Consider the following 17,586-nt stretch of genomic DNA (forward strand, 5'->3'; position numbering starts at 1 on the left):
TTGTTGGGGGAAACTGCATGTAAATATGAATATTCACCCACTCATTACTATTGAAACATTTACACTTGTAATGTGTATACTCTCTATGAACTATTATGAAAAGCAAAATGGTGGTGATATAAGTCAACTTCAAGTTAAGCTTTTATTCATGTTTGTTTTTTTATTTTATGTAGGATCACTGTTAGACAAAGGTTTAAGCAACTTTGTTAATGGATTGATAAATAACAGAAATAGCAAGCTAATCATGATTTTCTTTATTGCATTGGTTACACTTTAGTTTTAAGTCTTCATGCTTGAATGTTGAACACAGAACCTATGGAACAGTGTTAAAAAAAATCTTCTTTAACTTGAGTTTGTCAAACCAATATGGTGTTGTTTACAACAAACATTTATCCATTTGCAGTTTCCCTTGGTTTACATTTATACAGTAATTTTGGCATCGCATGGTCAATTTAAAGTGTGAGTTGCACAAGAACAATGGAATTAAATGTAGATTTTTCACACTGCTTAATATACCTTATATTCATGTGATGTCATCCTACATAGTTCATTCAGCATTTGCATATGGTAGATTAGAGGTGTCACATCGTAGATAACAAAAGTAGTGTTTATTTAATACTCAAACACATCAGCTCTCAACACGCTGGAGGGTTAGGTGAGTTTGTAGGCTATATTACATTTTACTGAACTTCTTTTGATACAGATGAAATAGCACTTTTTCATTGGACCAGGCTTTTATTGTTTAATTATTACTTTGTGTTCTACATATTTATGAATGATAATGGATATATTTACTATTTATTTTCTCCTCATTTGCAAAGCTTAATAAAGGCAACTACAACTGTCTTCACAACAATGGGATACCTCAAATATCTGATGCTGATATTTCTTATCAGTAAGTGTTATTTATTTATTTATTTATTATTATTTTACAATTTCAGATCCTCAATGAGTTATGTATTTGGACAGTATTCACCCTATATAGGGGACAAAATATTTTACAAGTAAATATTCACAGTATTATTACAAATCTGCTTTTGCTCAGGCATTTTCAGTTAGAAATCAATGCAAAAAGATTACTTCCAATGCAAGAAAATCAGAAAATGGGTGTTGATCCATCAAGTTCAAGGAGCAAACTTCCTCTGTATAAAGAAACACTAAACAATTATAGGCAAAATAAAAATAAAATAATAAATAAACAAATTGATTAATAAAGTGCAAAAAAAATAATAATCTTGTAACACATGGCAAGCTAAGGGTTAGAAAGGACTAGAAATAATGTCACTGTATACAGTTATCAATCTAATGTATGTTGATCATTTCATTTCCATGTCTTCCTGATGTCCAGACCTGCACTGAGTCTGTGGCCTGCATGACTACTTAGATATAACATTCACTTGTAAAGAAACAACAAATTAGATAAAAAAATATATATAACAAGATGGCCATACTGTATACATATTTAATTATCAGAGTAATAAGACTCCTTATTAAGGTAAATGTTGGTTTTGCTACTCTTATGGCACTTTGATATATTTAGTTGCTGGTCACAGATATGAGGCAGATTCTTGCTCTGAGCTCTATGGATAATTTATAACTGCATGGAAGTTTTACATTATTCAACTCGATGAACACAATCACGCTACCTGAAAGAACATGTTGTATCCTTGCATAACTCTGCCACAAGGTGGCACTCAAACAATGCTTTAAAAGTAGGGGTAGACCGAGTACAGTTGGAACAGAGGGACAGTTGCAACACTGAATATTTCCCTTCTGTTGAAAGTTTGAACTTTAATTTTCAGTGCATATTCAAATTAGTATCCTCTCTCTCTCTCTGTTTGAAGAACATAGTCCACATGGATGAGAATTTATAATTTTTCATTTCCTTGCTCCTCTTTCATTGTGAATAAATCATAATTTCTGAATGACCATGAAAGGAAACTTTGCTTGTTGTAATTATTAATTTGTCTACCTTAAATTACCTAAAATATAAAAAAATATGTACAGTTGTTTTCCAGTAAACTTAAAATATATTGTACTGTATCTATTCTTAGAATGTAAACCTAAAATCAACCTAAAATCAGTAGTTTAAATTTTTTGATAGTTTATCAAATTATGATAAACTATTTGATAAACTAAATGATACTTAATTTCATAATTCGCAATGCTTCATGGTATTGTAGTTTGTGCCCTCGTAAAAGACGGTATGTATAATATCAGTGTCAGTCTTGTACCATTGCATTTTTGTCCGATTTACTTTTCTTTTCTTTTTGTTTTTTTTTTTGTGCTTAAAATCAAAGTTTATAATGTCGTTATTTACCTCAGAGCTGGTTGGTTTTGTTCATGGCTTACAACTCTTTTATGAAGGATTTTATGAAAAACCTATAAAAAAAAAATTTAATGGGAAAAATACTTCCGGCACCCAGACAGCTGAAAAGGTGGGCCATTAACACTGTTGTGCTCTATTTGGAAAAAAGAGGGGAGCTGTGGAGCTCTGGTGGACAACAGATTCTTTGCCTCACATGCTCATAGCTATCATACAAAGTGAAATGGAGGTTTCGACTACATTAAAAATAGAATGAAAAGTTTTAGTATGCCTGCTTTTAAATACATGTATTTTGTTCAATTTTTGAACTAGTATTTTGAACACATTTACGGGTTAACAAATGACATTACTGCCAGTTTATAGTATGGATCTATTTTTTCAAGTAGATGAATATTTACTGTAGGTGGGGCACTGCCCTACAGTACCTGCCAATAAAGATGAGCCACAGCTGCTGTACAGCCAATGCCAATTGCTTCCTCCCCCTCTCCTACAATAGAATTCACCTTTAATGAGTTTAACGATTGGTGATTTTCAGAGCACTAAACTGAGAGGTAACCATCCAAAAACATGAAAAAGTTTTTTTCACTAACAAATTGCTATAGTTTGTTTTATAGAAACCAGTTACACTGACCAGCTTAATGACGAGTTGTCCATGGTCTAACCTGTGGTCATTCTTACAAATGGAAAAAGTAAAACCATGAAGGGCCATCATGATTGAAGACTTAAATGAATGAACTAAGCTCAGTTTTCCTCCTGTGTCAAATCTGTTCTATTCTAATGCTCTCTGATTGTAGGGCCAGCACACTGCTACATATGCTCCCACATAATTTAATTGATTAAACAGCAACCTTTCAACCACTAAGGTCTTTGTCAAGCAGTGTGCAATCATTCTTATGTTAACATTTATTAAAAATTATATGAAATGCGCCCCTAAGTGTATCTGGTATTTTCTGTCGGCTATAAAGAATCGAAAGATGTCCAATTCATGATTGAATCACTCTTTGGAGATGGTTGTTTTCAATAAAATGGTGGATCCATTTGAATCATTCAGACAGCTGACTCACGCATTGAATTGTTTGGAGTGGATTCTCACTCATTAAAAAAGTAATGGGACGATACTTCAGTGAACAAAAATAGCATTTGATGAAGTGGAATAATTACCTTCAAACAAACAACTGAAACCAACACCGCATCTTATCGTTTACCAGCAAAGAAGAAAGACTTTATTAATTTCAACAGCTTCATGTGCATTGTTTTTAGATGTTAGATAGATGTTTTTTGTTTTCTAATAAATAGGCATTAGATCTAATTGCAGGTGATTATTTTTGGTATTTTATAAATAAGTAATTTATAAATAATTTGAAGGGGCTTAAATGAAGCAAGCTACTTTAGTCATGTAAATTGTAGTGTAACTAGCTACTTTCTCGACAGGAAAGCATACTGTAGCTTTCAGCTTGTCAGTTTTAGTTTAGCTATTTCTTTCCGTAGAGGAGTTGGTATAGCTACACATTTGAGTAGCTTGCCCAACACATTGAATAGATCCAAATAGGCCATAGAGTTGGTAGAGGAATAGCTTAAAACAGGGATGTCAAGCTAAATTTTAGTTTAATATAATTTTTGGAATAATAGAGTTTAAAATAGTGTTACTATTAATGCAAACTTTAATACAGTGAAAAAGACACTCTGTTAGCATAACAAAAAAATATATAAATAAATAAAAATGTCCAACATTATTGTGAATGTCCATGTACTAAAATAAAATGTTTGATGCCATGAGTGTACCTTTATGTACTATTACTATTATTTTGAATGGCCATGGAAAATGAAGCAATGTGATTTTACCTGGTTGCAAAAAGTAGTCTGTTAATTTACCTGATGAACTTTCACCTTTTGCTGACCCTTTATGCTTCTCAGAGCTAATGTGTGCTTCTAAATCACTTGCACCTTTGTTAGCAACTGACACATAAGTGCCAGCTTTACATGTCATACATTCTGCTACCCATGGATCTCGACCTGGACGAAAACATGGGAATTTTTGGTGCAAATCTTCTGTAAATTTGGACTTTCGTTTGGGCATTGTTTCCACTCAGCTGGCATTTGCTGCTACTGTCAAGCAACTGTTTGATGCCGAACACAACAGGGCTTTGTGCGTTCGCAGTGAGATTGACAGGCAGGAATTTGGCCAATAGTTGCTGCAAGCCTCTTATAATCGACCAATTGGTGTGCGAGAAGGTGGGACATACAAAGAGGGGTTAAAGCAATGCAAATATGCACGCATAAACAATGAAGTATTAGATAGTGATGGGCATTCTGGCTCTTTTCAGTGAGCCGTCTCGTTCGGCTCAGCTCACCAAAAAGAGCCGGCTCTTTTGGCTCCCAAACGGCTCTTTAAAAAAAATATGTTTTGTATTTTTTCAAGTCAAACAGTTTGCGATAGTTTGACTATGATTGGTGTTAAAACAATTCTAATTAAATTATTAAATGAAATCATACTCTTCCTTAACCACAAAGTATTTAAAAACGCATTGGTTTGTTATGAAAAAGAATGCTATTAAACATTTGCATTTAAAGTATATCTTTGTAATGTATATAAACAAAGTGCATATAAATCTAACCATTAAAAAAACGAATACAATCTGAACAGCATAATAGAATATTGCACCATATCAAAGAAAAAGAAATAACAATTAGCAAAACTGCAGCATCCCACAAATTGAAATACATGTAAAAAAATGAAGGATGATATTACACGTGCATTTAAAGTATAACTTTTTTTTAATGTAGACAAACAAAGTGCATATAAATGTTACAATTCAAAACGAATACAATCTGAACAACATGATAATAGAATATTGCACCTTATCAAAGAAAAATAAATAACAATGTGTGACTGTGTCTGTGAGTGAGTTGGCTCCGCCCTCCCTCACACATCTTTGGTTCATTGGTTGACACTGTCTGACACTGTTGACACTGTTCATTGGGAGTCTGATTGACAGGAACAACAGGTGAGCATTTAGGCCTATATTATTTTATTTATTTTTTCGTTCTTTGAATTAGTTAATTCTATTCATTTAAATCTTTTGATTATTCATATCTTTATTTTTTTATATTTTTATAAATAGATTCGGCTCTTCTGATATGCGAGCTGGCTACCAACGTTCACCTACCAGCACCGGCTCTTAGAGTATAGTATTATAGTATAGTATAGTTTTAAAATGCCCCCTGACTCCCAAACTAGGGTACCCCCAGTGAATCTCTGCCATTTCTACCACTGCTTAGATTCACAATGCATTCAATGTGTAACCTGTGAAGGAGCTAATTTTTTGCTAATGCAAGGTGGGTTTTTCAAACTACAGTGGTTCAAGCTTTAGGAATGCTGAGGTGACTAAAGAAATGTTAACAGCAAGGTGGTGTAAAACTGTGCATTTCTTGTCGACTACCACCTTCTGCTACTTATACCAAAGACGGAAATATGTGCAGTTAGAATAGCTAATAATATAGGAGAGCATTGTTTAGAACCATACTTTGACCTTATTGTAATGCAATATGAAGAACTTAAAAGAATATAGTCGCTCAAGAGCAGAGCCCAGAGAGAATAGCCAGAGAAGAGTGAGAGGAAAAAGCCCAGAGCATAAGTTACAATCCTGTTTTATCCTTATCTTGACCATGTGACCACAAACAGACCTGATACATTTAAACTGACCAATCAGCAGACCATTTTTATCCCCCACTGTATTCTAATTGTGACCATTTGCAGAGCCCCAGTACACAAAAACCTCAGCCAGTGGGCTGATAGATCACTATCAGCACTCTCTGGAATGCAAGAGGTCTATTTTCACAAATAAATGGAGTTTTCTGCACAGAAACGAATTCCTTTGTTATTTTTAACCCTACACTAATACTGTAAATAGGAAGATGTTCAACAATTTGAATAATGGTCAGCTTGACACAATATATATATATATAATTGTGATAAGCAAACTTTAAGCAAACTCTTTCACTTTGCACTCTTTTAATGGGATGAAAAAGTAATTAATGGTAATGATGAATTTAGGGATCAAAATTGCTAAAATTGGTAAATGAGTTAAATTATGGTCTGCTTAATATAATCAACTCTTTCAGTTCATTGAAAACTTTTCCCTTCAATATTCTCTTCAGCAGAATGCTGTGAAGTGGCCCCGTTGAACACTTGTATTGTGGGGGGTGAGAATGCATCTGTAGGTAACTGGCCTTGGCTGGTCAGTCTACATTACTTTGATTATCACATCTGCAGGGGATCCCTCATCAGCAGTGAATGGGTGCTCACTGCAGCTCAATGTGTTTACCTCTTGTAAGACAACAAAACAGATTTGTAAATCAAATAATATAAGATTTAATGTCAAGATAAGCTTGTTGTTGTTACAATTCCCACAGATGTTCAGAACCATCACACTGAGCAGATTTGTTTCCTTCTTCAGACCCTTATCCAGTTCATTGACTGTTCATCTGGGCCAACAGAACCAGAACATTTCCATCATCTCCAATCCAAACATGGTGAACCGGAGCATCCAATCCATCATTCCCCATCCAGACTATGACCCCTTACAGCACACCAATGATGTTGCATTGCTGAGACTGAGTAAACCAGTTACTTTTACCAACTACATCAGCCCAATCTGCCTAGCTGCTAATGGCAGTGTCTTTCACAATGGCATCACCTGCTGGTCAACTGGATGGGAATACAGTGGCCTTGGAGGTAATGTGTTATCAAGTTATGATATAAATTGAGACCAGGGTTGGTCAAGGTCAGTAACGTATTCTAACTACTTTGGATTACTTCTTCAGCACTGGTAGATTTTATCACTTGTTTTGACTATAAAAACTCTTCCAGTACAGTAAGACAAAATACACATGTTAAAAATACATTCTCTGAAAAACCTAAATATCTTACACAGTGTTGTTTCTAAAACAAGATCAATCAAATTGATCTTGTTTTAATGACTTTTAGATATTGTTACAGGAAAACAATAAAAAAAATTATCATCAAGAATACGATTTTTGCCCTAATATCAAAGGTCTTACTAGAAAAAATAAATTATGATCCAACGTGAATTTTCTTGATATATGATCGTGCCTGGTAACGTGCATGTAAAATTCCTAGAAATAGCATTTTAGCTTAGCGTAAAGCTGACAATTTACACAAGGTTTATTTCTGTTTCTTCTGCTCCAAACTTACTTCAAACGTACTTCTCTGTCTGCTCGTATGAGCAGAAAGTGTTTCACCGCTGTTCAAATGCACTTTGGATCGCATCATTTATATGTATAAATTTAATCAAAATACTTTTTAAATGTAACTGTATTCTAAATACCAATGATTTAAATTGTAACTGTAGTGGAATACAGTTACCTATATTTTGTATTTTAAATAATAAAGTAAAAATGTAATCCCGTTACATTTATTTCGTTACTCCCCAACCCTGACTGAGACTTAGTTTTAAAAGATCTCTAAGAATGATTTTTTTCTCTTTAAAATGTTGTACCTCTAAAGAAATGAATAGTACCTTTGAAAAATATGTTTAAAAAAATCAAGTACACTCACATGAGATGTGAGTCCAGGCATATCATCAGAATCAGAATGAGCTTTATTGCCAAGTATGCTTACACATACAAGGAATTTGTCTTGGTGACAGAAGCTTCCAGTGCACAAAAAATACAACAAGACAGAGATAATAATAAAAAATAAAAATAAATATAAAAAGTGAATAGAAAATATAAGTATAGTATATAGAAATACACGATAGACCTAATATTTGCTGGCAAAGGAAGTACAACCTCTGCTGGGCCTTTTTCTCAATGGAGTTAATGTGGGTCTCCCACTTCAGGTCCTGTGAGATGGTAGTGCCCAGGAACCTGAATGACTCCACTGCTGCTGCCACAGTGCTGTTTGAGCGGGGTCGATGCTGGGGTGTTCATCCTAAAGTCCATTATCATCTCCACTGTTTTGAGCGTGTTCAGCTCAAGGTTGTTTTGACTGCACCAGTGAGCCAGCCGTTCAACCTCCCTTCTGTATGCAGACTATCATCATCTTGGATGAGGCCAATGACAGTAGTGTCTTTGCACCTTGGTGGTGCAGTAATTGGTGTACAGGGAGAAGAGTAGTGGAGAGAGCACACATCCCTGGGGGGCACCAGTGCTGATCGTACAGCTGCTGGAAGTGAATTCCCCCAGTCTCACTAGCTGCTGCATGTCTGTCAGAAAGCTAGTGTTCCACTGACAGATAGATGTGGGAACAGAGAGTTGGTGTAATTTAGTCCAGAGAATAGCTGGGATGATGGTGTTGAAAGCCGACCTGAAGTCCACAAATAGAACTTGCATATGTCCCTGGCCTGTTGCAGGATATGATGCAATCCCATGTTGACAGCATCATCTACAGACCTGCTTGCTCAATAAGAAAACTGAAGGGGATCCAGAAAGGGTCCAGTGATGTCCTTCAGGTGGGCCAACACCAGTCTCTCAAATGACTTCATGACCACAGACGTCAGAGCGACCTGTGATTTTGGGTTTCATTGGAACAGGAATGAAGGTGGAGCATTTGAAACAGCAGGGAACTTCCAGTGATTTGTTGAAGATCTTTGTGAAGATGGAGGCCAGCTGATCAGCACAGGATTTTAGACAATAGCCTAATAAAAGCTGCTGCTATTATTATTATTATTATTTTAAAACATTCTCGTTATTGCTTTTTTAAGAGTAGAACAAGACGTAATTTAAACTACATGTATGTGACATTTCAATTACATATCTTTTCCAATTTGTATTGACAATATTTTACAATATTCAACTTTTTACACACAAAAAAATAAAAAAAATAAATAGACAAACAAATAAAAAATGTCAAATGTGCTTACAGTACATTTGTTTCAAATAGGTTAGGTCTTTGTTGGAATCACTACAATACCATTGAAATATAAAATAAAATGTATGACCTTTAACCCTTAGTGAGAACTTATTTTTTTTCCAGCTGGAGGTATTGCATAACATCTCTTACCCAAGAAGAGTGAGTGTGTGTCTCAGTCCTCGTGCAAGGAGTGTAACAAATACTTTCATAATGTATTGACTCTTTGATAGTGCTATGTTATCTTCCTTAGCCCCAAAGAGAGCTAGAACTGGGTCAGGATCCAGAGGTCTTCCTATAATGTCCGACAGTATTAGAAAATTGAGAGTCAATAATTACTGATGCTAGGACACTTCCAAAACATGTGTGCCAGTGAGGCTCCCACTTGTCCACATCGATCACAGTTTGAGTCCACAGACGGGAACATCTTGAAGAGCTTTACTTTAGAAAGGTGGATTCTGTGCAATATCTTGAATTTGAAAAGTCCATGTCTAGCACACATTAAAGAAGTGTCAACCCACTCTTGTGCCCCATCCCACTGATCGTCTATGAAACTTATTCCTAGTTCCTCCTGCCATGTCTCTCGTAGGTATTCTAATGTGACATTACACTCAAGTTGTGATAGTGTATCAAATATAATAGATTCACCACCTTTAGTAAATCTATTGAGTCTATTGGTGAGTTTGGCGGATCATCAGGGAAGGATGAGAAATTATTTTTAACCAAGCTGCGTACTTGCAAATACTTATAAAAAAATGAGAGCTAGGTAAATTCAGCTTCTGGTTTAATTTCTTGGAATGAGGGGAAGCATTTATCAATGCATAGGTCTTTGAGTGAACAAATTCCTTTCCCATACCAGGTGCGAAATAACGTGTCTGACAGGGAGGGAGCAAATGAGTGATTAATGGGCTATAAATGGAGCATGCATGCCATTTAAAGTGTCTTCTGATTTGACACCATATCTTAAGAGAATGAAATACCACTGGGTTTATTATTCAGAATGAAGGAGGGGTAGATAAAGCTGAAAAAAATAATCCTGGCCACGAGGGGAAGCATGAGTGATTTTCTATTTCAGACCAGTCAACCAGTGATCCCTGAAGTGTGAATGAGAGAGCTCTTATATTGAATGACCAATAATAAATTGAAAATGAGGTTATCCCATACCCCCTTAGACTTAGGTCTTTATAAGTAAATCTTTTTTATTCTAGGAGTCTTCTTATTCCAGATAATGTCACACCAATTCATTGGCTGATGGCACTTAAGCGACGCCACTAAGGAGATACATCATGGGCTCCTTATGAGTGTCACACGTAGCGCCATCCCCTCAGATTTTCTGCAAGAGGCACGAGCCTATGCAGCGACTAGAGAGTATGGCCGGCTACGCAGTGTCTCGTTCCGATAAATCCCATAAAGGGACGAAAAGGTGTCAGCCTGTGTACTCTGCGCATAAAACGAGAAACAAGAGAATGTCTGCCAATAGAGACTACATTCACAAGTGCGTGTTAAGCCGCTATAGTGGCAACATACACTGGCAGCCAAAAGTTTGGAATAATGTACATATTTAGCTGTTTAGGAAGGAAATTGGTACTTTAATTCAGCAAAGTGGCATTTGACTGATCACAAAGTATAGTCAGGACATTACTGATGTAAAAACAGTACCATCACTATTTGAAAAAAGTCATTTTTGATCAAATCTAGACAGGCCCCATTTCCAGCAGCCATCACTCCAACACCTTGTCCTTGAGTAATCATGCTAAATTGCTAATTTGGTACTAGAAAATCACTTGCCATTATATTATACAAAGCTGAAAGCTATTTGGTTTGTTAAATGAAGCTTAATATTGTCTTTGTGTTTGTTTTTGAGTTGCCATAGTATGCAATAGACTGGCATGTCTTAAGGTCAATATTAGGTAAAAAATGGCAAAAAAGAAACAGCGTTCTCTAGAAACCCATCAGTCAATCATTGTTTTGAGGAATGAAGGCTATACAATGCTTGAAATTGCCAAAAAACTTCAAACAAAGGTGTGCACTACAGTCTTCAAAGACAAAGGGCAACTGGCTCTAACAAGGACAGAAAGAGATGTGGAAAGCCCAGATGTACAACTAAACAAGAGGATAAGTACATCAGAGTCTCTAGTTTGAGAAATAGATGCCTCATATGTCCTCAGCTGACAACTTCATTGAATTATACCCGCTTAATACCAGTTTCATGTACAACAGTAAAGAGAAGACTCAGGGGTGCAGGCCTTATGGGAAGAATTGCAAAGAAAAAGACACTTTTGAAACAGAAAAACAAAAAGAAAAGGTTAGAGTGGGCAAAGAAACAGACATTGGATAACAGATAATTGGAAAAGAGTGTTATGGATCTTAACCCCATTGAGCTTTTGTGGGATCAGCTAGACTGTAAGGTGCGTGAGAAGTGCCTGACAAGACATCTACATCTATGGCAAGTGCTACAGGAAGTGTGGGGTGAAATGTCACCTGAGTACCTGGACAAACTGACAGTTAAAATGCCAAGGATCTGCAAAGCTGTCATTGCTGCACGTGGAGGATTTTTTGATGAGAACTCTATGAACTAGTTTAAGAAGTTCTGAATTTTTTTTTCTCCAAATTGTAATAGTAATTTTTCACATTATTAATGTCCTGACTATACATTGTGATCAGCTGAATGCCACTTTGGTGAATAAAAGTACCAATTTCTTTCCACAGGAGCAAAATCTGTACATTATTCCAAACTTTTGGCCACCAGTGTAAACTTTGAGCATTGCCGGGGCAACCCTGGACCCGAAACACTCCTGTAAAAACTCCAGCACTGAACCAATAGGGCAGTGAACAGGATTCTCATTTTGCGCTGCACACCAAGATGCGAAAATACGCCACTTGAATGTATATAACCTCCTCGTTGATGGAGCTGTTGCATTTAAAATGGGATCAGCCACAGCAAAGGGATAAACTATCATTCACAACTGTGTGCAGCAGGCTGATCAGAGGAAATGCACAAAGACGTGCTATCAGCCACTGATGTGCCAGCGAATCGATGCCCAGTGCTGCCAGGGGCGAGTGAGAAAACCAGAGGGAACAGTGCAACGTCTCGCTCGAAGCGAACAGGTGAGGATGTAATGTCCATTCTCAGGGTATCAGACCCTGTCTGGACAGAAGATCCTCCCCCAAATTCAACTGGCCTGGAACATGTACAGCTCGTAGAGACTTTACATTGTTCTGTGCCCATAGAAGAATGCGATGTCCCAGCTTCAGCATTGCACGAGAGCACACTCCTCCCTGACAGTTGAGGTAGGCCACTGCCATCCTGTTGTAAGACTGGATGATGACATGATTGTCCCAGATCTCCAGAAGGAAAAATGTCATTGCCAACAGCACAGCTAACATCTCCAAACAATTTTATGTGCCAATCCGGCCGCTGGCCCATCCACACTCCATGAGCTGGACGACTTTCGACACAGCACCCCAACCCACAGAGGAGGCGTCTGTCATTATCACTTTGTGGCAACACACCTGTTCCGGTGGAATGCCTGACCGTAGACAGTGCCTGCATTTCCATGGCAACAGTGTCTGGTAGCACCCACACGTCACTATGATGGAACAAAACGCATGCTTCAGTGGTTGTAGTCCCTTTATAGAGATCATCCAGCACTGAAAAGGTCTTGCATGCAACAAGCCTAGGGGATTGACAGCGGATGCTGTGATCATGAGCCCAAATAGCCTGTGAAATGTTCGTGCAGGGAGAACATGTCCCACTGTGAACATCGCTAGACAATGGCGTAAGGACAGAATGCGGCTGGAGATAGACATGCCTGCATCATTTGCGAGTCTAGATCCACACCTAGAAACAGAGTCTGCTGCCTTGGCATCAGGATGCTCTTGTTTATGTTGACTCGCAGCCCTAGATTTTTAAAATGGCTGAGAACGACATCTCGATGTTGGGCAGCCAGACTCTCTGAGTGAGCTAACACCAAACAATTGTTGAGATAATTCAAAATGCAGATGCCCTGAAGCCTTAAAGGCATTAGAGCTGCATCCATGCTTTTCATGAATGCACGTGGTGTTTCCAGGGCAAGTCCGAAGGGAAGGATGCAAAATTGGTACGCTCTGCCACCAAAAGCAAATCTGAGAAAACGTTATTATTTGTTTGTGTGTCAACATTCTGATTCAGCATTTCGTTAGAGTGAAATGCAAATGTCTCAAATTCAGAATGGGATGCAAGCTGCTATGTTTTTTCTGGACTAGGAAATAACGGCTGTAAAAACCACATTCTCTCTGAGGGGGGAATCTTAACCATTGCCCCCTTTTCTTAAAGCGATTGATTTCCCAAATCAGTGGTGATCCTTGAACAGAAACCTCTATCAGAATAACCCCGTAGAACATTGGTGGTGCCCGCCTGAATTGAATTACATACAGTAACCATGCTTAATCGTTCGAATGACCCAATTCTATAAATGTATTTACTGCTACCAAGCCGCTATGGACAGACAGAGGAATTAATGCATGATTCTCTCTTGCAGTGCAATGTGTAACCAATAGATGGCGCTCTTGGCTTGCTTTTGGGGGCTGCCCTGCAATCATTGACACAGCAGAGGGGAACTTGTGTACCTCTGTTATTGTGACTGATTGAGTGGGGTTTGATAATGTTTTAGCCTATTGTATTAGACATAAATGATGGTTGCCCTTAAATGTACTGACAGCAGAGACGTTTCCAGAAAAATTCCTTTCTTGGCATTTTGATTGGGAAAGAGTGTATGAACACTTGGGGAAATGCTTTTTGGAACAAGCTGATTTATCACATCAGCCCCAGCATTCTTTTTGGGGAACAGAGTGTGGTGCTTATAACTGTGTGTTTTGTAACCACTTGTGCTTGTTGAACATTGAATTCTATAATGCATGACTCGGGACTCTTGGTCACAGAGACAGAGGCTGAATTTGTGATAAAAATTCACATTGCCTGTTCCCCAGTGCAAGCTGCATGGGGAGACTGGGCTATAATCTGTTTTTTTGGGTGTTCGAGGCATGCACAAAGGTGAACTTGTCCCGATACTGTCCAATGGGCAAACAGGGAAGAACTGGATAAGTTTGCACAGTCCAATTTCATTCAATGAATGGGGGCTGAATGGGGGCTTCGTTTCACAGCGAGCATGTCAGGCTAACTTCTGATGTCTTTGTGTTGTACATTGAGTTTTATTATGTGTGCCCAGGGACCATGGAAATGGAGGCAGAGGCAAAAACTCAAGCTGAAAATATCCAACGCTCATTCACCAGCACAAACTACGGGCGAACTTGATTCAATAATGTCCTCCGTTTCATAATAAACATGTTAGCGGGCTTCGGCTGGCCGGAAGACTGTGGTCCTCCGAACGGTGCCGATCCAATCTCCAAGCACTCATGTGAGACGTGAACATGCAGGGGGGAAGCGTTTGCTAACCTCAAATCGTAGAAGGAGGCACACATTCCATCACCCTCGCAAAAAAAAGTTTCAGCTTGACTGACACATTTCCCACCACAATCCACGGGGGGAAATCTACGAAAAGTCAAAACGGAGCTGGTGAATTCAAACAGACACTCCTTTACGTGATGCACATGGTTGGACTGCAAAACCATAATATGTAGATCCAACAGCTGTCTGAAATGAGCGACATTCATGCCATCATCGAAAAACCGAGCAGAGATAGCAGTGAGCGTCTCTTCTCTCGCAAAAATGCCTACGTAAACCATGAATCGGGCAAAAAAAAAAAAATTTGTTCAATACCACGCATCTCCTTATAAAATCCACAGAGAATAATGGCATGGACGAAGCACTCAGCACGTTGGTTTGCCATCACTCAGTTGGGGAATTTTCTCTTATTCTGGCCTCCTTATTCCCAGGATGGGGTTCACTGACCATGCGGGATCTCACCTGCCATGAGACAGTAATCTGAACAGGGGAGAGAGAGAGAATGAGAGGCAGAGGCCACGCCTCCAACTTCCTCATTCATGTGAGCTCTTTCAGAACTACACAGAAAAAAGACAATAGGGGCAATGGGGCCTATCTTGTTTTCTTACCATCCAACAATAAAGCCTCTTATACTGCGTTTCTTAGTGGCGGCGGCTCACAAATCGCGTGGCTTTCACACGCAGATTCAACAGAAAATGGCCACCAAAGCCAGCCATCACGAGCACGTCTAATGGGCGAGAGTGGCACATTCGTTTGGGGGGAGGGCAAAAATATGAAGGTAAATCTGTTGCAAAACTCGAGAAATTGTAGATTTGAATTTGAGAACTTGTACAATAAATATTTGTACTAATGAACTGGCATGATTGTATAGGGCTTTAGGCCACATGACCACTAACGTGTCCCCAAAGCGTCTAAGCGACGCAGCTTGGAGTTCCCTACGAAAGGGAAATCTTATCAAGTTTTTTGAAAAATTACTTATTAATAAAAAATTGAATGCACTGGAATAGGAATGCAATTTTTGGTTAAATGTTCATTTTTACAATATTAATGTGGCCTGCTAGAGAATTAGGGAAATTGGACCACCTTTTGGTAATGTCTGATAATGTAATTTAGATAAGTTTGCCTTAAATAATGCTAAGAGGCATTTAGTAATAGTGACCCTCAAGTATTTGAAAGAGTCTGACACCTTGAAAGGGTGGGAATAAGGTGCATGAGGTACAGTTATGTTGTTAACAGGGAATAATACACTCTTAGAAAAGTTAATCTTGTATCCTGAGATTTTCCCAAATTCCTCTAAGGTTGACAAAATGGCTGGTAGTGATTTTGAAGTATCTGAGATATATATAATAATAAATCATCAGCACACAAGGACACCTTATGTTCCTTCCTTCCTCTAAATATCCCTCTATATGCTTGTGAGGTATGCAGAACAATGGCTAAGGTTTCTATAGCAAGTGCAAATAGAAGGGGAGAAATAGGGCAACCTTGTATGGTAGAATGGCTGAGTAGGAAAGAACTAGGACTATTGCCATTGGTTTGTACAGAAGCTTGGGGGCAGGCATAGATTAATTTAATGAATGAAATAAACTTGGGTCCGAATCCAAACTTTGATAAGTTCGAAAAAATATAGTCACACTCTACCCTTTCAAATCTTTCTCTGCATCTAGGGAGATAAGTATCTCAGAGTGATTGGGGTTAGAATAAGGGGTGTAAATAATATCAAATAATCTTCTAATATATATATAAAAGAAGTCGGTTTTTAATCAATCCTGTTTGATCTGGAGAGACCATAGAGGGGAGGACATTTTCCAGGCGAGTAGCTAATATCTTAGCCAGTATAAAAAATAACCCTTGTTTTCTACATCAAGGCTTATAGGTCTATATGAACTTGGATCCAATGAATCTTTATTCATCTTGTGTATTAAAGAAATACTAGCTTGATAAAATAATGGAGGTTTGTAATACTCTGATGTAAACCCATCGGGGCCAGGCCTAGAACACTGCATACTGCTTATTGCCTGAATTATTTTTTAAATAGTTCAAGATTGTTCAAAGGAATCTTTATTCTCTGAGGAAATATTACCTGCTTTATCTTGATAATCCCCCTACATTCACACATAACTTAAAGTTAATTTTAAATCATTTTTTAAATTTTAGAAATGAAACTTAGATTTTTAAAAAGGTCACATTTGTACTGTAAGAGTATCACAGTTATACATTTATTCATTAGAATGTCTCAAAAATCAGTTTTCTTCTTAAAACCCTTAGATTTTCTGCCCAGTCAAACTCTGCAGGAAGTAGAGGTAACAGTGGTGGGGAACAAGGAGTGTGATTGCATGTTTCAGTTTCAAGACTTTCAAAACCCATTTTGGTACATGCCAAGAATCACTCCTGCAATGATCTGTGCTGGAAGAAAGACATGCAAAGGGGTTTATTACGTAAGTTCATACCACAAGCATTTCATACCACAACATTGTTGAATTGTTGGTCTTGGTTTACACATGTTCCACCATTGTCCTGTGCCCTGTGATGATGGGGATCCACTGAATTCAATGAGGGGTTCGGGTCCACCCTTAGAATTGTTGTGACGGCCCATTTGATAATTTTTTTTTCATAAACTTTCAAATTAATTTAATGATTATTATTATGATTCCAAGTTTCTTCTTTCTCTCTGTCTGCCTTTTTCATTTTCATTTTCAGGGAGATTTTGGTGGCCCATTACAATGTAAGCAGGGCTCTGTATGGATCTTGGCTGGTGTCACTAATTTTGGGATTCCTTGTGGTACTGAAATTGCACCTAATACCTATGCTAGAGTTTCTAAGTTCCAAAACTGGATCTTGGAGAATGTTAACGGAACAGACATTGGATTTGTGAAATTTACATCTGATGGTGAAGATAAGGACAGCAGCTTTCTATGTGATGGTGAAGATATATTAGGTAAGAGT

At 37.8% G+C, this 17,586-nt stretch overlaps 1 protein-coding gene across 1 annotated transcript in view; it reads left to right on the top strand.

Annotated features, from left to right (window-relative positions):
* Window positions 1-497: 497 nt before the first annotated feature.
* LOC127422868 (uncharacterized) overlaps window positions 498-17,586 on the top strand; it is a 37,383-nt gene continuing 20,294 nt past the window's right edge. The window contains exons 1-5 of the mRNA XM_051666676.1: window positions 498-895; window positions 6,488-6,656; window positions 6,784-7,061; window positions 16,909-17,078; window positions 17,341-17,578. Of these exons, the coding sequence (XP_051522636.1) occupies window positions 772-895; window positions 6,488-6,656; window positions 6,784-7,061; window positions 16,909-17,078; window positions 17,341-17,578 (979 nt within the window). The 5' untranslated portion in view covers window positions 498-771. The remainder of the gene's footprint in view (window positions 896-6,487; window positions 6,657-6,783; window positions 7,062-16,908; window positions 17,079-17,340; window positions 17,579-17,586) is intronic.

The sequence above is a fragment of the Myxocyprinus asiaticus genome, chromosome 32 (assembly GCF_019703515.2).
Source record: "Myxocyprinus asiaticus isolate MX2 ecotype Aquarium Trade chromosome 32, UBuf_Myxa_2, whole genome shotgun sequence".
NCBI lineage: Eukaryota > Metazoa > Chordata > Actinopteri > Cypriniformes > Catostomidae > Myxocyprinus > Myxocyprinus asiaticus.